The 24,068-nt window shown below is 36.1% G+C and overlaps 2 protein-coding genes across 2 annotated transcripts in view; one reads left to right on the top strand and one right to left on the bottom strand.

Annotated features, from left to right (window-relative positions):
- LOC134857499 (cadherin-23-like) overlaps window positions 1–24,068 on the top strand; it is a 121,666-nt gene that overhangs the window by 53,827 nt on the left and 43,771 nt on the right. Inside the window, exons 25-32 of the mRNA XM_063873736.1 lie at window positions 1,113–1,302; window positions 1,648–1,805; window positions 8,466–8,618; window positions 9,154–9,327; window positions 9,578–9,763; window positions 10,094–10,300; window positions 10,580–10,789; window positions 11,126–11,263. Coding sequence (XP_063729806.1) covers window positions 1,113–1,302; window positions 1,648–1,805; window positions 8,466–8,618; window positions 9,154–9,327; window positions 9,578–9,763; window positions 10,094–10,300; window positions 10,580–10,789; window positions 11,126–11,263 — 1,416 coding nt within the window. The remainder of the gene's footprint in view (window positions 1–1,112; window positions 1,303–1,647; window positions 1,806–8,465; window positions 8,619–9,153; window positions 9,328–9,577; window positions 9,764–10,093; window positions 10,301–10,579; window positions 10,790–11,125; window positions 11,264–24,068) is intronic.
- Window positions 2,348–6,598, bottom strand: LOC134844960 (mast cell protease 1A-like). Its single transcript, XM_063861789.1, has 4 exons — window positions 6,202–6,598; window positions 5,766–5,856; window positions 5,441–5,659; window positions 2,348–2,792 (listed from the first exon to the last, which is right to left on the bottom strand). The coding sequence occupies exons 1-4, from the start codon at window positions 6,518–6,520 to the stop codon at window positions 2,546–2,548; spliced, it is 876 nt and encodes a 291-aa protein (XP_063717859.1). The 5' UTR covers window positions 6,521–6,598; the 3' UTR covers window positions 2,348–2,545.

Here is a 24,068-nt window from a genome sequence, read left to right as displayed (position 1 = left end):
TAAAAGTTTGTGTTGGCTTTTGCCGTACTATCATATAACTATTTGGTAAGTTTCTGCTTTGTCGTATGTCGTCTCTGGTTCGAGGTTTTCTTCCAATTCCGGGTAGTTCTATTATCGTTCGGAATATTGGCTCTGATCTATTGAGTCGTAGAGACACTTCGATTAAATTATTGTCGTATAACATTTTGAAAATGTTTTGTCTAATTTCTAATCTATTTTGATTAATTCTAAGCTATTAAGGTCTTGTTCGAGACTTATGGTCGCACCAGATGAGTTATAACCGCTGTGATTAACTCATAGAGTAATTTCGGATAGGGTACACCGTCTGCTCGTCACGCTATCTTATTTTCGGCCGGATAGATTCGTGCAATTTGTTAGTCTAATACCGATCCTAATCTTACTCTTATACTATCTAGTCTCAGGTTGTTTAACTAGTCTCTGCTAGGCTCAATAGATCTAGGGTATACTGGTTTATTGCGGCTGCTGAAGTTCTCTTGGAGAGGCAACTAATTTCTAAGTTAAATTCAAATCTATCTGGTGCTGAAATTACAAGTAATTTCAGCACTTACAAATAAGTGGGTTGTTAGTTAGATGGATCATGATTGGTTAATATTAAATACTTTACAGTGGTAAAATATCTAATTTATCCAATCATAAAATGTAGTTTAGATCAGGTTCCAATATCTTAGACCATTCGAAGTCCTTTACATTCAGTCAGTGGTGCGCGCAGGAGGAAAATTCTCGAATTGGTCGGCCATAAATGGATGTCGAAAAATAGTACCCTTCGTAGCAAACAGAACTAAGGTAGCAAGAGAACGTTAGCCCAAACCCACCCCACCCCTACCTTCTGCTTCCGCGGCACGCTGCTAATTTCAGTAACCGAGATTTTTTTGGTCGGCTGTCGCTGTATAAAAACTGTTTTGGGAAAAAGTTTCTTAACAACAAATTTTAAGTTAAAAACCGAAGGATAAACGTTCTAGTGACTCATGATTGGGCTCATGAAAGGGTCCTTTGAAACGCGAAGTTCTTATTAATTTAAAATATTTAAATTATAAATAGTTAAATTTTTATTTTAAAAAAATTGTTTGCTCAAACAGAATTGTTTGTTTCAGTCTACACTGTGAAGGGAGTTCAGACGATGGACACAATGAGTGCGACTACATACGAGATCAACACCAGTCCAGTCATCAAGGCATACAATGCAGCCAACACTCCCACCAACGATCCAGACTCATTCATCATCTCAGAGCTCACTGGGGAACTCATGGTCAATACTGACCTAGACTACACTGTATACGAAAAGTGAGCGGATTAATAGTTTATTTTGGTTTGTTAATGTCCAGAAAACCTGATTAAAGACTGTCACGAACTGTCCGCGCTCTTAGAGGAAAAATTAATTTCGTCTGAGTCTCATTTTCAATCTCAGTTAATTGATTGAAGTTGGTGGCAACTTTCAGAATTTTCTAAATACGGAAACATAAAGTGAACGGGACGAATCGAGAAAGGGTGTCTTTTGAGGCCAAAAATCCGCTGTCTTATTGAGTTTTAAGTGATATTTTACAAATTTTAGATTGTTTACTTGGCAAACTTTATTTCCCTGTCACAAGTCTCACCAACTAATCTAACTATGTCTGCTCCTTTCTACAGGTACATAATGGAGATCAGACTGCACGACGGACAAGGCGTGTTTGGAACTATTCCCACTGCCACCATCACAGTACTCATTACAGACATCAACAACCACGCCCCCCGATTCACAAACAACGCCTACTACACATTCGCTGCACCCGAGAACTCAGCCGCAGGTAGAGTTTACTTACTTGCTATCCTTTTTAGTATTCATCTGACGTTACCAGTTTTTTTTAATTTCACAGTGCAGTGGCTATGTATCCCAGGACTGGTACATCTGGGCTACAAAATTTGCTCCGATGTTACATAAAAACTAAAATAATAGTATATTTCACTTCAGGCTTATAATGTCATTTTTAACATACTAATTAGCCTACGGTTTTTCTTTAATTTTTAAAAATAAATAAAGTTTAGGTGTATTAAGTTGAAACAGACGCAGCCTTGAGAGATAACCAAAAGGCGCACAGACAATTCGGCCAAAGACAATTCAGCAAATTTGAAATTCAGACAATTCAACCAAAAGTATGCAGAAAATTCAGCATGAGACAATTCAGCCAGTTTTACAAAACGCTAGATTCGGAAGAAAAAAATCGGAATTGGAGATATTTCTTGGTTCAATGTCGCCGGTGGGCGCGCTACGCGCGCGTCGCGGCAATAACCGGCTCTAAATTTTGTATAGAAAAGGAAGAAAAAAAATCGGAAGAAAAAAATCGGCGACTGCGGCGGCCACTATTACTGGCTGAATTGTCTGCATACTTTTGGCTGGATTGTCTGAATTTCAAATCGGCTGAATTGTCTTTGGCCGAATTGTCCGGAGCAAAATTTTTTTTTTTTATGAGCAAAATCAAAATATTTTTCTTGATTAGTTTCGGATATGGAGTTTTCGAATTTGTAATTTTTTCATCTGTGGCGCACATTACGCATTGTCCTGCATGGTCTGTCGTATCCAGCCATAGTAAAAGGGTACCCTGGCAAAGAAACTTCCTCCATTACACATCAGCCTGGAATATTTGGTTCTGCCGAAGGAGATAGCTACCCCGTAGAGACACTTGGGATGGTTGCTGACCTCTTCGTGGAAACTGTACAGGGGAGCTCCCTCGTCCCCCTTGCATAAGTTCGCATCTTCTGTTGTTCTTTTTGTGCAGATGGTGTTTTGAGGACACCTGTGAGTATTTTCTGTTAGATGCCCCACAATAAGATTTCAAAAAAAAATTCAACAGGCATACTTTCAGAAGCAATTTGAGTAGAAAATTTAACGAGCGATTGGCTTTAAATGAGTTAGGTTAACTTGAAAAACTGATAAAACGTTGAAAACTGATAAAACTTGAAAAAACTGATAAAAACAAGAAAGGTGTCAATGCCTTGAGCTGAATTTTGAAAAAAATATTGCACTTGTGAAATTTTTTTTTTGTGAAATGTGGGGTTTGAAATTTGCCAATTTGATCAGTTTGGGACAAATAACGCGCAATATGTTTATTCTATCAAGAGTAATTGGCGAATTAATCCTGTGCTGCTCAGAAAATTTCCAATGCGAATTGAGGCAAGCTATTTACTATATTTATTACGTTGATACATGCAAAATATATTATTCTATACGTTATTTAGTGTATGTGTATTGGGAGATGGTTTTGAAAATATTTTTGTGCTCTTATTTGCTTAGTTCTTAACCTTGAAAAACTCTTTGCAGGAAAAAATCCAGTGCTTGCTTTTTTATCTTTTGAGATTGTTGATTGATTTTTTAAAACTTTTCAAAATTCAAACTACTACTTTTTGCTTATATGCACTTGAAAAAAAGCGCGTTCGGTCAGTTTTGTTGCTCAAAACAATTGCTAGGGAGCCCTTATTGGTCTCTCTGTATGTTCATTCCTAGTAAAGGTTTTTAAGAAAATTGTGAAAACGCTTCTATTACGCTTCTATGCTTCTATAAAATAAGTGTGATAGCAGCCAATATTTGAAGCAAAATAACTCTAGTCTGCACAAGTAAATTAGGTTAACCAAGATAACCATGAAATTCTACTTGAACACACATAAACATTTTATCCAGAGTAGTTTTATCCCTCTGCCTTTTAAATTCTAAGAAATAGTGTTTCTATTTGTTATTGAGATTTTTCTTCGAAAACCATCTCCTCCTACGCTATCGGGTTGACTAAAAATGCTAATCGTACAGTTTTCATATATGTAAAAATGCTAGTCATACACTTTTCATGCAATTCAAGAAAATTGCATTCAAGTACAGAAAATTGCTTGAAATATCTACGATCAGTGATTTTTCATATATGGAAATTGTATGACTAGCATTTTATCATAAACCGAAAATTAAATTGATTTTGTTAAAATTAATTTCTCTAAATTTTTCAAAGATATTTATTTATAAAGTTTGAGTTGTTAAACTATCATACATTGATCAAGGCATACATAAACATGCCATATAAAAGAAATAGGAATTTTAAGCGTTTTTGAAACAATTTTACCAGAGAAAGGCAAAAAAATGAATTTTGTGTATCCAGGACTATATTATGCACTCAAAAAATAAGTTTTGCCAGCGTAAATTGTTTTTGCAAAATGTTTGCTTTAGTAAAAAATTCGATTTGGGGTTGGAAAAAAAAACAAAAAAGTTTTGGGCAATTTCAAAAATACTTGATCATACTAGTCATACAATTTTCATATATGGAAACTGTATGATTAGCATTTTTTTGACAAAATTTTTTTCTTTTTTTTTTAAGTACGATACTTTTATATAAGTACGATACTTTTATGCCAAAATATGAAAAAAGTTCAAATCCGGGCCACGTGATGTACAAAACCATATTTTGGCATAAATATGGTTTTGGCATACAGTTTTTGGCGTTTACGCGTTATGAACGAAGTAAACCGCAATTTGTTTATGACAGATTGGCAGTTTTCAAATCATTATACCTTTACAAAAGGATCGCAATTTTTTTTTTCAATTTGAGCTCAAAACAAAAATACCTTTGGGATAATAAAAAAAAGTTTTTGTCGAAAACTTTCAGTTAAAAAGTTTAAAATTGTCGGCAGAAAACACCACCCAAGAATAAATGTTCAGTTTTTTCTTCGAAAGTCAGGACAAAGACGAAAGATCGCAATAAGTTAAATATTTGATACAGCTACTGATAATTTACTGTGGTCGAAAAAGAAATAAGGAAAGAATTAAAAAAATGAAAAAATAGTTTGATCTTTGTGAAACGCCGTATTGAAGTTGATTTGCGGGCTTGAGGATTTGCCCTGCCCACCCAAAAAATTCCCCCGATCGGTGCTATTTTACAGAATCCTTTTTTTTTGCTAATCGACCCAAAAGTTTTTCTAAGGAGCCCTTAGAAAATCTTTAGAGTGTCTATTGGCAAGACAAATGGGAACCTTGGAGTGGTCAGGGGTTGATTTCCAGGGGACTGTGTCATAACATCTTATGTTTGAAGGGGGGAAAACGCAATTTGGTGGCAAAAAAACCTACAAAAATTATAAAAACTATCCAAAACTATTGTTTTTGATCTGTTTCTTCGAAAAGATTTGCTTGCGGTGCATAAAAGTATTTCCATAGTGCTCCTCACCCTAAAATGTTTTGTAGGATGTTAATAGGGTCTTTTTTCCTTATTTTCAATTCTTTTAATACTGAGGTTACCAAGATCTGGATATTCCGTGCTACTTGCACATCAACCGGCATTTTTTTTCCTTCATATAATGGTTTACTCGCTACGCACGCATCACTAGTTGACAAAACTGACAGAAATTGGAGAAATCCAGAGCACATAGCTTAACTTGGGGCATATAGCAGGAACGAAAAGGCCCGTTACACCTGTTGAATATATGGCCTCTGGTTTCTGTGAGTTTTATTTCTCGCAGAGAGTCGGGTTCCATGTTGGGGTATACCACTGATATCTGACCCATGCCTGCTGCTCCAAGCAGAGCGCAGTCTGGCTGTCGTCCGTAGCAAAGGGGTATTGTGTAGGCGTAAGGCAGGGGTGTCTCCAATTTCAGAAGGGCCAAGTTGTTATCTGGAAAGCCTTGTCTGTAGCTGAAATTGGACATATGATTTCTATGAGGATTACAGAAAGTAAATTGAGTTGTAAATGTGTTAGGCTCAAGGAAAACTTCTTAATGCAATTTGATTTGACCCTCACCTTAGATGACAGATGACCTGCTCGACTGAATGCATTTCTGCCTGATGCTCTCTGTTCGAAAAATCTCCCGAGAGCACAAACACTCTGTCAACTGAAAACATTGTCACTTTGTTACCTTCATCTTCCAAAATACATAAGCTTGAGTGATCACAACATGCATAGGCACAACGAGTTGCGAGCTTTCCAACAGAGGGTGGTACTTAATTCGAAGTTAAGAGCCGGTTATTGCCGCAAAGCGGCGACGCACGCTGTAGCGCGCCCATGGGCGACCTTAAACGGACAATCTTCAAAGTTTTACGAGTTTTGGCTCTCCTTAAACTTCGCGAATTGACTTTTCTTACGAGTTGTATTTTGTTGTGAGTTGTTACTCCCTCAAAGGTTCACATATTACGTTGTTTTTTAAACATAACTAGTTATAACAGCTGAAGACACTAACCAGGCGAAGAGTTGACACATATGGCGGCTGTGAGTATCCATCTGGTTTCTATGGCCGTTCCCCCACACTCCTCCAGAGAGTTGAACGAGTTCCTCATGGAGAAGATGCGCACGAAAAAAGGCCTGTGAGGACTCTGGTGACCCTTAATTACGGTCGAAATCAGACCACTTGGAATCTTGTTACGGCCATCATGACTGTGTTTGTCGGGCAAATGTGACGATGAAAAATTTAAGCGCGGACACTCTAAGTCCGAATAAATTAGGCATATGCTCAACTGCACGAAAAATAGTACAGCTACTGAATTGTTTAGAAAACGCATTTTGATAGTTAGAAATTATTTGCTGTTGAAATGATTTGAAAGGTCGTTTTCCGACTGAACTGAGTTTTAGGACTTCAATTTGACTTTCATAGCTCAAATTTGTATTCTAAATATTTACTTCCAAGTTAAATGTCAGATGAATTAATTGGCCCTATTTATTGATCTGAGCTGAGACTTGTTCTAAATTTGATAGATGATAGAATAGAAGACAAAAACGCAATTACCTGAGCTAGAAAACTGATCATAGCTTTTAGGGTATCTAATCTTACAATTACCGAATTGGTGATTTTGCGGGAAAACTTAGCACGGCACAGTTTGTTATCTATCTTCCTAAAATACAGTGCCCTCATTGTCAAACCACCATAAAAGGCGTAGTTGACACTATAGTTGTCACATGATCAAGTGAAAACGAAATAACTGTTTAATGGATTTTTTTTTCACAATAGTATCATAATGATCATAATAATAATAATAATAATAATAATAATAATAATAATAATCATAATAATAATAATCATAATAATCATAATAATAATCATAATAATAATAATCATAAACATAATATTTGAAATCGACTTTATACAGATAATGTAGCAGAGACCTTGAAAAATCTATTTGAATTGATTTAAAAACGGTCAACTTTAAAACAAAAACGTTTTTTAGCTTCAATTTTCTACTGATTTAAATCAATTTTTAACTTCTTTTTTATACTCATTTTACACATATTATATACATATTGTGCTTATATTCTCTAGACTATCAAACAAATTCAATTAGTGGAACTAAAATTCTAACATAAGCTTTTCAATTGAGTTTTTTTGATGATGGTTGGCCTGGAAATAAGCTATTGTAGCAGAGCTTTTGAAAAGAAATTTTGAATTGATTCAAAAGCGGTTGAGTTTTATACAAAAACGTTTTTTAGTTTAAATTTCCTACGGATTTAAATCAATTTTTAACTTCTTTTTTATACTCATTTTATACAGATTATATACACATTGTGTTTATATTCTCTAGACTATCAAACAATATACAATTAGTGGAAATAAAATAGCATCATAAGCTTTTCAACTGAGTTTTTTTGATGATTGGCCTGGAAATATGCTTTGAGGATAACTAATGTCTGAATTTTCTGCGACAAAAATCATTTTTTCATTTGATGTTTTTAATTACATCGTCTCTGCCTAAAATATTGAGTCGAGAACGTTGATAAAAAAATGACATTTGAAAACAATTTGCATAGTTGTACTTCTCATTACCGTGGGAAGCCTTAGTTTTGCACAATTTGAAAGGGAATCCCTTAAACGCAAAAGTTTGCGGTTCAAAATTCTCCTCGAATGAGTCTTGCTCTCTGCAGCTGTTCTCGAGATTTTTTTGAGTCGAAAAATTTGCTCAAGTTTCGAAACAACAAAAAAGATATGTTTTCTCAATTTTATTGAGATTTTGATGATTTTCACTACCTTGCAAAAATATATTGAAATGAATTTAAATTCATTTTATGCAATGAATTTGATTTTTTTCTACCTTAAAAATCCTTTAATCCATTCTAAATTGGCTTACGTATCTAAAGGGGCTATCGTAAATCGATTGGTATACAGTATATCATCTGTATAAAAATCAATTTAAATTGATTTTAATCTCAAGTTTGTCAGTGCGGGTGTGGTTTTTGCGATTCGCAGAAGATATGTGGAAGGCTATCCAGCATGTCTAAGCATAGTTCGTTTCTCTGATTTCCACACATTCCAGACTGAACTATTTTATTGAGGAAAGCTCTTTTTGTGCAATTCAATGTAGTTTTTTTGCGTTTTTTTTTTCACAAGTTACCGCATTGTAGCCAAAATCAGGGGATGATAATGCTTCGTTTTCACTAAGAGTGTTCTGTTTCTAGGACCGTAGGTCGCTTTACTTATTTTGTAAATATCAATTCAAAATCATGTCTTATTTGCAGGAACTGCAGTTGGTACGATCGAGGCCTCTGACTCAGACGCCTCTCCAAATTCGGACCTGTCCTTCTACATTCAGTCCAACAATACCGGCAACATGTTCGCCCTGGCCACAGTTGTCAACCCAAATCAGCGAAGAGTAGTCTTCAACCTCGACTGTGAGTATGTACGCCAGTAGCAGGCCGACGGCGGGGGAGGGGGATTGTTTGTGTCCTCTTTTAAGAAGTCCCTAAAAAGTGTTTCTAAAAAGTCCCCCCTGTAGCACTGTCTTACGACACTCATTGATCAACATTGAATTTTTCTAAATGCACCTCTGGCCCGAATAAACAAAAGTTTTGGGGGAGTGAACGTCGATAAAACGCGATTTTTTGGTAAAAACCATTCAAAAAATGCTCAAAACGAAATTCTATTTTAAAAAAATTTGTTGCGCAGATTTTTTGCTCCGCTCAATTGGGTCTTTAGCGTTTTAGTTGCGCTCTGAAAAAAATCTGAGTAGTCAACTTACAAAAAATGAATCTAAAAAATTGATCAGCCAAAAAAATTCTTAAGGGTTTTAGATGCGCTTAGAAAAACTCGAATTGGTCACCGTTCAATTTTTTGGCCTTGTTTGAAAGCATCAACATTTTTGAAGTTCATAGCAAATATAACTTTCGTATAATGGTGCAGTTCTTATTTGTGTTGTTATTTGTGCAGCCTCTGACTGTGAGATGAAGTGCAAATATGACCTGGTGGTGATAGCGGTAGACGGGGCACCCGTGGGATTCCAACTGACCGGCACCACAACTGTTCACATTGAGATTACGGGGGTGAACGAGTTCCCCCCTAAGTGGGATGCCACAAGCACTACCAACCTCGCCATCAACGAAGGTGACAGGGACACTTACAAAGAGGGGAAAATATATCATTTGACGAACAACACGCGCCAAATTCTTTTTTTGATTGCCCTCCCTTGATGGTTCCTGTATTATAATTCGAACGAATAAGTCACCAAGAAGCCCTCTTGCACCAGTCAAGATTTAGTATTAAAAGCTGATCTGCAATTGAGTTTTTACCAGGTTTTAGTTTGTTGTCAGTATAATATATTTAAGGACTCATTGCCATCCACTGTGCTTATTAGGAACTGGGATTGGGAATGTGGTTGGGACTGTGTTGGCCACTGACAATGACACTTGTGCTGGCCATGGGGACATTGTGTACACTATCACCAGCCAGGTGTCCATGCCAGGTGGAAGTAATTCACTCTTCGGTTTGGACAGGTACTCTGGGGAGGTGAAAGTGCTCAAACAACTGGACAGGGAAACAGGTTATGACTACAAGCATTAACAGTTGCGAAGTTCCGAGCAAAGAACAAATATACAAACAAACTGGCGGTTTTGAGTGATGAGTTTGTTGAATAATCCAAGTTAAATACTGTTCTGTTCTGTTCGTGCCTAAAAAGTTTGTTGCCCTAAACACTCAAGCCAACAAAAATTGGACGAATTCTAGGTTGAAATCTGGACGAAAATATATATTGCATACAGGTTTTTATGATATATAGGTACTAGCTCAGGCTTCAAGATGACATTTTTGATCGAAGAACATTCTGTCAACTTATGACTATTGTATTGAATATTGGTAACTTCTATTTTTGCAGTGTCGAGTAGTGAGCTGATAGTGTCTGCATGCGACGAAGGGGGTTCGGGGTCAGCCTCTGAGAACTGCATTACCTCCACTTTGGCCATATCCATCCTAGACATAGAGGACAATGACCCCCTCTGTACTTCCTCCGGTCTGGGATTCACTGTGACGGAGAATGCACCCCAAATGACCACCCTCGCCACTCTCAAGGACATCTGCACTGGTGAGTCACAATCAAAGGCATTTATAAGGATATCACACCTCTCTGCAGAATCAGAACCTTTTAATCAAAAGCTAAAGATTCAAGTTCCAGTCACCAAATATCAGTTATAAATCTGAAAAGTTAAGTTTCTAATTGATCCTTTGTTAGGCCTTGCTCTTATGCATTCATCTTCTTTCGAAGTCTGTGAAGTCGCCTAGACCAAAAATTACAGAGCATTTGTCTACATAAAAAGACTTACTTACGGAACATTCAATATGATCATTCACGCATCTTTTTCAGATGGAGACGCCTCTCTGGCTTTCAACACCCTCACCTACTCCATCTCGCCTGCTATTGCCCCCTTCGCCATGGACGCCACCACTGGGCAACTATATGTGGCCACAGCCGGAGTGCTGGACTTCGAGACCACCACCTCCTACTCCACAGTGGCTACCATATCCGATGGAACATCCACAGATTTCACAATTTCCATCGACATACAAGTAACAGGTCAGCGCCGGAAAAACGTTTTGAGTCTTGACCAACTACGACTCTCATCCCTTCATCCCGCCCTAATAAGCGACTGAGTTGCCCTCATTTCTTCCTTTTTTTAAAAATTATTGGCACGTTTTTGATGTGATTGCAAACAATAATTGGAAATGGTTCGAAAAAAATGTAACTGGTTTTTGCTTGCCACTTTTGCCTTTAAATTCTTTATTTTAATTTTTTTCGCCTGTTTTGTAAAAGAGACTTTTGTTTAAGAGGACTGCCGTTCTTTCGGAGACTCAAACTTGTACAAAAGTCTGATGGTCTGTTTTGACCTTAAACCCATGTAAATACATGCAGGTGTAAATGAGTTCGCGCCCAATGCACAAGGGGGAGGGGCTCTGACTCCCACCAGCCCCATCAGTGTGGGGGAGGAGACTGCCACTGGCACTTCTGTGGTGCAACTCAACTTCGAGGACGCAGACGACGGAAGCGACGGTGAGTCACAGTTACTCAATTAGTTCATACTTTCACTTCCATATTGGGGAGTCATGGCAATGATCGTTGTAACCAACCCTGGTTATGGTCATTGTATAAGAAACTGTACCTGAATTTACAAAGATGAGTTATCTATCAAACGTGTTTTGAGGGCTTTTGTTTTAATCTTGGATGAAAAGGCTGTCTATTAAACCGAATATCTCACAATTCATTTTTTATCAACTTAGTCATAGGAAAGAAAAACAAGTAATCGAAATACTTTATTATCTGATAGTTTTTTCATGGATTCAAGCATTTCTCTGAATTGATTAATTGAATTTATTTCTATGTGTTTCTCTGGTCTAAAAACCTTTGAGCAATGCGGATGCTAAAGATCGGGGGCCAAATCTCCCTGACTTGTTTTTGTTTCTCCTTATTTTCCACAAGTAGGCATTTCTTTTCCTCGTTCCCATGAGTGATTCCATGCCATCAAAACGCAATCGTGATTGGTTCATTGCCTGAACTGGTTCGTACTTAGCGTTGTACGAGTTAGCCTGAAGAAAGGGGTTTTGTAGATTATCTGAAATATATTAATACTTGATAAATATGGTTGGGGTGACAACTCGTAACAAGCGACAATTCGTTACATGCGACAATTCGTAACAAGCGACAATTCGTAAAAAGCATTGGCAAGTAGAATAGGTAGTGTGACAATTCGTAACTGGCGACAATTCGTAACAAGCGACAATTCGTTACATGCGACAATTCGTAACAAGCGACAATTCGTAACAAGGCATTGGCAAGTAGAATACGCTTGCTCCGCTGCGCTTACATCCGACACGTGAGGAATGGTGCGCATATATTAGTGCTTGCCGCTTAAATTATTGTTACGAATTGTCGCCTGTTACGAATTGTTGCCTTTTACGAATTGTCGCTTGTTACGAATTGTTGCTTCACGAGTAGAATACGCTTCCTCCGCTTCGCTCTGCTGCGCTTAGATCCGACACGAGAAGAATACTGCGCGCGAATCAGTTTTTCCCTTTTAATCTACTGCTACGAATGGTCGCCTGTTACGAATGGTTGCCTGTTACGAATTTTCGCCTCACGCATAACTATTATATCCCATTCAAGTTCAAACCAAAAATTTTGAATTGAACAAAAATAATCAGTTACAGCTTGCACTTCACATTTATCTTTAAAAACCCTCATAAGTTAGTGGAAAGCCAGTAATGTTGAATACTATTCTTACTGAATACTTTTTTTTTGGGGAGGGGTTAAAACTTAGCCTCACGTAGTATTAGCTGATTGTCTACGACAATTACTTGATATGCTATTGGCTTCAAACCGCCTGAAATGTTTGGAAGTAAATTCCTTCTTGATTGTAGAAAAACAAACAGTCGTAATTCCTCGTTTGCATCATTTGAAACAGATGGCTAGAGATTATCAGGTCAAATCACCGGGTAAAAAGTTTTTGTTCAATATAATTAGGGAGTTGATGTCATCCGGCGTTTGGGTGCAACACATGCTTTGGCGATGTAAACACGCATTCGGATCAAAACTTTTGCACAATTAAATGCAGGAAGCAAAAAAATGAAAATCCCGCAATCAAAACTATCGAGGAAAAAAATTTTAAAAAAACAGCATTTTATAAGTAAACCATTGGAGTGATAATTTCTCCCGGCATTTATGAATAGAAAAGTATTTTGGACCTTGATTTTTTTTCAGCCAACTGTGAGATCACTTTAAACTCTTGTTCGATTCCGAAAAAAAGGAAAAAGTTAAATCGGTGTCAGAACAACAGCTCTGAATGTTTTGTGTTTGAGAATGATGCTAAGTCTTGCGTTTTTATAGTACTTATTTTACTATTTGTTTTACTACCTCAGAAATGTTTTAGCATTTTTTTTTATTTGTTCTGTTTTTGTTTTTGTTCTGACTTTCGATACGAAAGTAACCGAATATTTGTGCTCGGGGTGGATTTTTTTCTTCACACAAATTTCGACTCTTTAACTTGCCATTTTTGACAAAACTTTTTTATATCATTCGAAAAGTATTGTTGTCCTGAGCTTAAGTTTGAAAAGATATTTCACCTGTAATCATTTATCGTAAAATTATGGGTTTGAAGATTGCCGTTTTGGCCAATTTTGGACAATTATTTCACGCTATTAACGCGTAGTCGCAGATTTAATCCGTCATAGAAATAGTTCGAAATTGGTTGAAAGAAGCCTAATTGCTCTAAATGATTTGTTACAAGGAGCGAAATCTAATCTTTTGTAGTTAATATGGCGTGTGGAGGAATCATTTTCACAGAAAAAATTTCAATTTAAAAACAAATTTCACTTTTTTTATTACTTTTATTAATTTAAAGTTTTTTATGTTAATACTGCTCCATAAATCTTAAAAGGCAGTCGGAACATTCAGTGCTTTGCCCTGATATGAGCAGTCCTGTTAAATATTTGTTGTGCTTTTATCATAAACAGTAGAAAAATTATATAACTCGGAGCCTAGATATATATGTGTTCCTGCTATTCAACAAAATGGCGAGATTAAAATGTATATATGTCTTTGACAAGATACTACAATTTAACTTTTAACAAATTTTTTTGTTTCTTTGTTGAGTTTTTGAAAATAATAGCCGCAGTCAGACTAGTCTGTGTAGCCTCAACAAAAATCAACTACAGTTGTTTAAACTTCAAAGTATCGTGATGCCTCCATTAGTGAGGTCAAATGGACCTTGAAGCCTAAATACTAGTTTGGTACCTTCTAACTTAAATAGTAGTCAGCTCAAAAGTTTGTAGCGCTTTTGTTTCTTTTTAGCATATTCAACTTTCTCAGCAATTGACTCTTTAGCATAAACTAAAAAGAGGAAAAATTGTCCGTTTTTGCGGTAAAATTTTGCATGCACTGACAAACACTGGGATCGGTTCTTTGGATCTTTTGGATTGGATGAATCAAATTAGAAATTTTTTCAAATTGAACAAAACTAGTTAAAACTGTACGTTTGAATCTAAAATGGATTTTGAATCGGTTTAAATCCATTGATCTGAAAATTTTAGGATTAATTTGAGTGCCTAAAATTTCATTTTTGTGTTCCGACTTTCGAAGAAAGTAAGAAATATATATGCTTGGGGCGTATTTTTTTATTGAGACGAAATCTCCAAAATAGTTGCCGCGGGGGTCCAATCCATGTATTTTTGTAGCCCTAGAAGAGGCGCACATCACTAGACTATACTGATTTCAAGACTGCTGTGAAACGCTCAATAATAGACTAACGTGACTATTTAGAAGGCTGTTACACTATGATGCTGAAAATTTAACGCGCATTATATACGCGTGGTGAATCATCCCGCTCCACAAAACATTCCAAAGTCAATTTAAGCAGGCTAATTGGTCTTATAAAGTCCTTACACTATTCTTAAAATTCAGCCTAAAAATAAAAATTTATCAATATTTCATTTATCCAAAACTGTTCGACACCAGTTAAGGGATAATCGAGCAGTCAGGGATTTACCCTGATACGAACAGTCTTGTTTCGAGTTGGATGGAATTTGCTTGCAATTAAAATGCAAATAAGCTTCACCAAAACTGGCTTAAGCTCTTTTCGGACTCGTAAACAAATCAAAGTTGTAGCCTTACACAACTTTCAATGTTTTAATATCATTTTTGCTTCAAAAATAGTCATTTAAGAAAAACTCCATGCCGTCAGGGCAGAGTTTCGAAACTTTTTTAAAAAATCCAATTATACAATAAAAACACGTTATATATGTTTTTTTTTTATTGCAAAATGACTCTTTTTTTGTTTTTTTTCTTTAAAAATATTTGAGCAAAACATGAAAACAAAGCTACCGTTAAATAATCAACTCAACAATTAAAATTTTTATGTAAAAAATCATTTTTCCTGCATTTTGAACATGCAGATGGTTTCCCACGGACCCGTAGCTCAACGCTAGAGCAAATGGGAAGTACGAACTGTGACAAACTTTTCGCAAAGCTGGAAAATTTTCTTTATATTCCTCATTTGTTTTAAGCATGCTTTTATTCTTTAATTCTCTGTTTTTAAACTGTTTTTTTTTGTTCCGACTTTCGATACGAAAGTAACGGAATATTTGTGCTCGGGGTGGGTTTTTTTTTCTTCAGACAAAATTTGACTTTTAACTAGCCATTTTTGACAGAATTTTTTTTTGTCATTCAAAAAGTATTGTTGTCCTGAGCTTAAAATTGAAAAGGTATTTCACCTGTGATCATTTTTCGTAAAGTTATGGGAGTTTAAAGATTGCCATTTTGCCAATTTTGGACAATTAACGCGCGATATAATTCGCGCTATTAACGCGTAAGCGGAGGTTTAATCCGTCTTAGAAATCGCTCCCAATTGGTTGAACGAAACTTATTTGCCATAATTAGTTAGTTACAAGGAGCGAAATCTATTCTTTTGTACTTTATATGGCGTGTGGGGTGATGATTTCATAAAAAAAGTTTCAAATTTTAGAATTTTTTTTTTCATTTTTATTTTATTACATTTATTTTTTATGCTATTACTGCCCCATAAACCTTAAAAGGCAGTCGGAACATTCAGGGCTTCGCCCTGATACGAGCAGTCTTGTTTTTATTTGTTTCTAACAACATAAAACAAAGTCACCCACCCTGTTTACCGCAAGCCGTTAACTTCAGAGGGTTTCTCTTTAGGATATTGCAATCTAATTGCTCACGCGGAGATAAAAAGTTGTTTTTGAATATTTTTCGAACGCTATATTTAAGATCAACAATTTTTAATTCAATTTTTAAAAATAAATCAGAAAGAAAAAATAATGAGCGATTCAATTGGTAACAATATACTGGTAATTATGAGTTTCGCGTTTAGTTATTGTTACAGTTTGTTTTCAGGTCAAACATCGGAGCAAAAAAAATCTTCTGAAACATAGTTTTCACTTTTTGCTTCAATTTTACTCGAGAATGGATCAAGCGAAAAAATTCTGTATAAAAAGTTTGGTTTAAAAAATTTCAATAATCCATAGTAATCTATACAAATTGATATCAATTACTGCATTGAATTGGTTTAGATTTACGTTATCTTTTTTAAAACAGAGCTGTGAAAAGACAAAAACGATAGGCTTAGATCGATGTAAAAAATATACGTCCAGCTCAACCAATTTGAAATTTATATAAGTCGATATTTTTGTCCAAATTTTTTGTCGGTACTGTAATCAATCTTAAACCACTTTCACTTAAACTTGTCCACTTTCACTTAAACTTGTCCAAATTTTTGTCGGTACTGAAATCAATCTTAAACCACTGCTTTTTTGGTCATTTTGGATGTCTTTAAAGAAAAATTGTTTTTCTGAAGAAAGTATCGCCAACTAAAATAAAAACTCAGTTTTTTCCTCGAGATAAAAATAATTTTAATTGGTTCAGCCCATTGATGTTCACGAACCCACATCAAGAAGAATCATATCAATATCACTAGTTTTACAAACCTGTTGATTTAGCTGAGATGAGGTGGGCCAAAATTAGGAGGATACTTGCGTGAAACAATAACATTATAGCAACTTGTACTTGTGCTCTACTGAACATAAATGAGACACGTCTACGTAAACGTCTACTGAGAGTGTAAATGCAGTTAATTATAATTTTGTCCAGAGCGTATTCCGGAAGCGTCCTTTTCCAAGTGTCCCCTCCCTTTGTTTATTGTCAGGTGAGCCATTTAGAGCGTCGGTTGAAGAGTCATCGAGGTCGATCGGTTTCTCAATCTCATTTCAATGAACTGGTCTATTTAAAGACCACCACCAACACCGCCAATGTGCTGGCAGAGTTAGCGGTTCTACCGTTCCAATCATGAGGGCATTAATTCATGAAATTGTGTCACGACTAAAGTACCAAATTTTTACACCATGTGAGCAGAAATTTATAAAGCTTAAAATCGACAGTGGAGAAGAACGGTAAAATATCCAAAAAAAATGCTCATCTTTGATACGAAAGTTATATAAATTTATAATCTATATGGCTTTTCTCCCTATAGGTTTTCGCAATCCCAAGCAGTTTATAGGTCGTCTAGATCTTGGAAAAACTTTCAAGTTACCTTGGCACGTTTTAGTTATTTCCAACCCACCTCCCATGGCACCAAGTAAAAAATGTTCACCCATATAAAGGACCGACTTATAGAACAGTTAAGCATATGTAAATTTTGTAGCCGGGGTCTCTTTACTTAGTTCGCATAATTACGCAAATGAATGAATTTGAAAACTGAATTCAAATTTTCGTTCTGATTTTTTTTGTTATGAAATATTTGGAAATTTTTCATTCGAGCTGATAGTTGTTTTGAATTCATGGAAAATATTAGTTTAATAATTTGACTTTCCAAAAAGTAATGTCAAGTTTATGCTCCTGAATTTTGTTGAACTGCTTGTAAATTCTAATGAGAACAGATGAGCTGAGAAACTGTCTTGTTAAAAAACTGTCTGATAAAAAACGGATATGAATTGATTGCATTTTTTCTAACTGATTCAATATGTTGGTTGAATGTAACGTTTTGATCCAAAATTAATCCCAGGTGTTTAACTGCGCTTTTTAGTTCTATCGTGTTTTGGTTCCAGGTAAAACTTTCAATTTTTTTTATCCATTATTAATAATTATTTGTGTTTTTCCTTTGTTTAATGTGAGTTTATTATTTTCCATCCATTCGGATAATGATTCCAAATCTGTTTTAAATTCTTCAGTTTCGTTGAGTGAAAATTTTTAGTGTCATCCGCATAAAGAATACATTCACTGTGCTGTGGTATGTTGGGAATGAATTCGGTTTGAAAGTACGAGTATCAAAGGTGCATTTGGTCATTTAAAAAATCAACCCAAATACATTTTCTGAAAAACAAATTTGATTACTTCAAGGCATTTTTCAACGCCTTTGTTGTATCGCTCTTTCCGAACGAAATTTTTCTCGACCATTCTAGAAACTTTTTCGACTTCTACTGGTGAACCAGAAAAAAAATGTTCAGAAAGGTATCAGGAAAACATGCCTGGTTCCGTTCAACCCTATGACATTCCATTCTGCGCCATTCTACCGATTATACCAGTCAATTTTATGCCAATCTACCTTATGCCAATCAACCCATAATTTACCTTAATCTTTTATCGCATTTAGCGTTATTGTTAATTATGGAGGAGTTAAATCATGTCACGTAGACTCAAACTTAAAATTGATATTAAGCTGAGCACTTAGAAGACTCAATTCGAAATTTTGAAATTTTAGTGCATTTAACATTATGAAAAAGAAATTTTGATTAAACTCAATTTTATTTGGTTTAACTTTAAATTATTCCGCAAAAAGTATAGAAAAAAATTACATTACATGGGGTTTATCTCACGAAAACCTCAAAAATTTAACAATTGCTAACCATGAGCTCACAACAAACAAGAATCAAAAAAGAGAAGTGCAACAAGTACTTGGAGATAGCAGCATAGTTATACTGCTGTTGCTAAGATAAAGATATCTGATTACAGCCCGCCTCAGTTTAAAGCAGTTCCCGCGCGAGATTCGGATTGAGCAAATACAAATTGAAATTCTTATACACGGACCCAGGGGCGGATCTAGGATTTTCTCGAGGGGGGCGGATTTTCAAAACAGTTTCGAAAATTTTGACGACCTTTTTTTAGGTCGATCAAATTGATTTTCCGAGCTCTCCTAAAACACTAAAAGGACTCTGTTTTGGCCAAGTTTTCTGCGCCGCAGGCAAAATTTTGAAAAAACAAGTAAAAAAAGCCTTTTTTGGGCACTTTTTGGAAAAGTTTGACAAAAAATCGCGTTTTTTTTGACGCGCGCGCTCCCCCTCAAAAAATATTAAATATTGGCGCCAAAGGCGCCTTAAGAAAAATTTTAGAGTCGATCGGCCAAAAATGGATTTTCTAAAAAGTACCAAGGGGGGGACGAATCCTTTGGGTCTGCAGGGGGTCGAATCCCGGAAAGAACGCGTCCGCCCCCCGCCCCCCCCCCCCCCTAAATCCGCCCTTGCACGGACCCCAAGAACCTGCAAAAGTCCCTAATGTGGACATTAAATGAACTCTCGTACAAAATTTAAAAATTATCTCGCTTGATTACATTTCAAAATAACTTCTTACACAACTGTTTTTACGGATTTTATTGGTCTCTGCGATCTCTGACTATTTTTGTTCCCCCATCCGTTCTCCTTCGATCCATCCGTTCAGAGCGGCCTCGGTCTACAATATAATATCAGGTCCCCATGGACTATCTAGTTTATTCTCGGTCTCTACGGTTTGTTTTAATTGTTGGTCCCCTTGGTCTGGACATAAAGCCACAACATAAAACCAGCACCGAGAAGAGTCAACCACCTGTCAGAGTTCGACTGAATCTCCATAGTCGAGAAAATTTTATGGTAGAACTCAAAGTCGAAGAAACATAAAATTGAGTCAGTCGAAACATGAAGACAAAACCAAACTTCAAAAATCAAATTATGGCAAGTTTCTTAAAAAATTTTCTATCTAACTTTTTTAATTTGAGCTATAAAGCCCAGAAGCTATATTGAGCTATATTGAGTCCAGAAATATAAACCAAAGATTGCATGTAGTTCTTAAGCAGGTGCGCAACAGCGGTTCGCCGTGATGAGCTGTACAGCCGTATGTTGGTCCTTTCCCTCGTGGATAAATGGTCTTAAATTTGATCTCAATGCAAAACTTCCTTTTCAAAGTGCTGTGTTTAGCAACATTGACTGGAGGAGAAATATTTAGCGCAAAACAAAAAATGTTAATGGTTCTCCTCTACAAATATAAAAATAAACCCACATTTTTTTGCAATTTTTAATTATTATAAATAAGATTTTGAAACAACATCCTCATTCCAGGAACTGGGATACTTTTGGTCTGGTCAGACCTTAAGACCAGAAAACGACGCCAAAAACATGGATCATAAATTTATTTGTGAAAAAACTTCATGGTTTAAATATGTCAATTTATATATCAGCTACGTCGAACAGGTCTAAAAGCTTTTCCTCGGTAAGAATTGGTGGAAAAAATTTCGTATCAAACTTCTTTTAAGTCGGAATATATTTATGTCAAAATCGGTGGAAACGTTTTTAGTTGGTCGGACATAGCCGAAACACGTCAAGCTTGGTTCAACCAGGTTAAAGCATACTGAGCATAGTTCGACACGATCGAACCATGCCCATTTTTGGTCGAGTCGGTCGAAGCATAAAGCTTGAAAACGGCCTCTTTTGGTTAATTTCTTAACTAATAAGTAGTGCTATGCGAAGATAAAAAAAAACGCTTGGATACGTTTAGACCTGAAACTTTAGTTTTGATGATTGTTTCGGGTCTGAAGAAGTCTATTTGAGATTAAAATTTTCTTGGTTATTTGAGATCTGAAAATAATTATGTAATTATTTAGTTTTATCTACATAGTTTGACAAAAAAATCGCGTTTTTTTGACGCGCGCGCTCCCCCTCAAAAAATATTCAATATTGGCGCCAAAGGCGCCTTAAGAAAAATTTAAGAGTCGATCGGCCAAAAATGGATTTTCTAAAAAGTACCAAAGGGGGGACGAATCCTTTGGGTCTGCAGGGGGTCGAATCCCTGAAAGAACGCGTCCGCCCCCCACCCCCCTAAACCCGCCCTTGCATGGACCCCAAGAACCTGCAAAAGTCCCTAATGTGGACATTAAATGAACTCTCGTACAAAATTTAAAAATTATCTCGCTTGATTAGATTTCAAAATAACTTCTTACACAACTGTTTTTACGGATTTTATTGGTCTCTGCGATCTCTGACTATTTTTGTTCCCCCATCCGTTCTCCTTCGATCCATCCGTTCAGAGCGGCCTCGGTCTACAATATAATATCAGGTCCCCATGGACTATCTAGTTTTTTCTCGGTCTCTACGGTTTGTTTTAATTGTTGGTCCCCTTGGTCTGGACATAAAGCCACAACATAAAACCAGCACCGAGAAGAGGCAACCACCTGTCAGAGTTCGACTGAATCTCCATAGTCGAGAAAAATTTATGGTAGAACTCAAAGTCGAAGAAACATAAAATTGAGTCAGTCGAAACATGAAGACAAAACCAAACTTCAAAAATCAAATTATGGCAAGTTTCTTAAAAAATTTTCTATCTAACTTTTTTAATTTGAGCTATAAAGCCCAGAAGCTATATTGAGCTATATTGAGTCCAGAAATATAAACCAAAGATTGCATGTAGTTCTTAAGCAGGTGCGCAACAGCGGTTCGCCGTGATGAGCTGTACAGCCGTATGTTGGTCCTTTCCCTCGTGGATAAATGGTCTTAAATTTGATCTCAATGCAAAACTTCCTTTTCAAAGTGCTGTGTTTAGCAACATTGACTGGAGGAGAATTATTTAGCGCAAAACAAAAAATGTTAATGGTTCTCCTCTACAAATATAAAAATAAACCCACATTTTTTTGCAATTTTTAATTATTATAAATAAGATTTTGAAACAACATCCTCATTCCAGGAACTGGGATACTTTTGGTCTGGTCAGACCTTAAGACCAGAAAACGACGCCAAAAACATGGATCATAAATTTATTTGTGAAAAAACTTCATGGTTTAAATATGTCAATTTATATATCAGCTACGTCGAACAGGTCCAAAAGCTTTTCCTCGGTAAGAATTGGTGGAAAAAATTTCGTATCAAACTTCTTTTAAGTCGGAATATATTTATGTCAAAATCGGTGGAAACGTTTTTAGTTGGTCGGACATAGCCGAAACACGTCAAGCTTGGTTCAACCAGGTTAAAGCATACTGAGCATAGTTCGACACGATCGAACCATGCCCATTTTTGGTCGAGTCGGTCGAAGCATAAAGCTTGAAAACGGCCTCTTTTGGTTAATTTCTTAGCTAATAAGTAGTTCTATGCGAAGATAAAAAAAAACGCTTGGATACTTTTAGACCTGAAACTTTAGTTTTGATGATTGTTTTGGGTCTGAAGAAGTCTATTTGAGATTAAAATTTTCTTGGTTATTTGAGATCTGAAAATAATTATGTAATTAATTAGTTTTATGCCTTTTTTTGGGGAGTTTGATTTTTTAAGTTAACTTCCTAAATGATAAAACAAAAAGGTAATATTTTGAAAAAAAAAGACGGCCTATATAAAGAGGAAAAGCAAGAAATTTTTATGAGACCGATCGAAATGAAGCAGTTGTAGTTAATTCAGCCTCAAAGTTAACTTGTTCAGTGATTATATGTACACATTAACATAACTAGCTTACAACAGTAGGTTATATAACCATTTGGACGTTCAACGAGCATTACTGCTCTTAAGAGGGGCAAATTTTTTTTACTGGTAGGTCGAGTGCATCAGCGTTCATCGATCATTTAAAAAATCTTTATGTAGAAAAACAGGCTCATTAGCTCACTTTTTTCTTTTATGAAAACTTTCTCGATAAAAATTGCTTTTCTTTTCATCGCTGGACTCTAGAAATGGGGGAGGGTCTCATGCTTGAAGGACCGAACGCTTGAAAAATTTCAACTAATCAAAATCGCTAATCGTTTCTATTGGCTAAATGCCTTTCTCACAAAATCGAAGTCAATATTAACAGAAAATGTATTAAATCAGTGGAAAATAATCAACAAATATTACAAATTACGGGTTACAATCGCAATACTGTTCGGATAATCATCAAGATTAATGAGGTCAAAATCAAGAATTTTTCAGTCTTAAAACTCATCCGCTTTTTATCTAATCGGTCAAAATTAATACTAATGGCCGGGATTTTTTTTTTTTACTTTGAGATGTTCGCGATTTACTTTGAGTTTTTTAATACTCAATTTTGATTGGCTGAAAGTAAGTTAAAATTAATTTCAAGCGTCTGGTTCTTCAAGCATGAGGGACGCCACCAGAATTAGCCAATCAAATTTTAGCATCATTTCGAAATGTTTTATTTACAGTTTTAAGTCGACCGTCAAATAAGCCGAATTTTCCATAAATCTAGAAAGTTTGGTTTCCATTCGAATACAATTCAAATAAGCAGCGGAGTTTTACATAGACCAAAAAAAAAGACTAAAAATGGCTTCAGGAAAAAACGAAAACGTTTGCATGCGCTGAAAATTTGAGCTTGACGTAAATTGGCTAATTTCAAATATCTATTTTGTATTAACCAAACAAATCAATGCGGTCAATGTTTTTTTTTCTCTGCATGATACATATGAGTTTTACAAAAACGCAATAACAAAAATTTTGAGAGGAATAACTAAAAATACCCAAAAGCTACTTAAATCGACGGTACAAGTTTGATAGAGGGGTCCCGATAAAAAACCAAATGTGGGAGAGGGGTCCTGAATCACACTATTTCAAGCAATTACGGCAATTAACTAAATCGATATGCGCTGTAGTCGTTTCAACTTTTTTTCTCAAACCTAACTAACCTGCCTCATTTGTGCAAACTTATCCGATACTTTAATTGAAATCACCGATGCGAAAAATTAGAACATTTTTGGCCACTTCATTTTTACATAAGGGAACCTGTTAGTTTCTAGGCACCCCTGTATCACACTTTCCGGATCGAGGTGCTCACTTGTCTCGTCAAAAAGCGGCGTGTTTCGACCGTTGCGACCCAAAGCATGTTTCGACCGTACTCTGAGTATGTATCGAACGTGCTCGAGGTACGTTTCGAATTTGTGCTGGAACCAAAACGCTGTCTTGACTACTCTTTTTCGGTCGGCCTTGATATATGTTCGAGTCTCCAATTGCTCGACTCATGATTCTGACCGAAACGGCTGAGTGCTCGGCTCATGTACGATTGAAACGGTCGAGCGATTGTCCGGTTTTCGTCTTAAATTAAAACTATAGTCGAAGGCTATAGTCGAACAAAGTCGAAT

This window comes from Symsagittifera roscoffensis, chromosome 1 (genome assembly GCF_963678635.1).
Source record: "Symsagittifera roscoffensis chromosome 1, txSymRosc1.1, whole genome shotgun sequence".
Classification (NCBI taxonomy): Eukaryota; Metazoa; Xenacoelomorpha; order Acoela; family Convolutidae; genus Symsagittifera; species Symsagittifera roscoffensis.
Note: the sequence above shows the minus strand (reverse complement) of the source record. Positions and strands in the feature narration are given on the sequence as shown.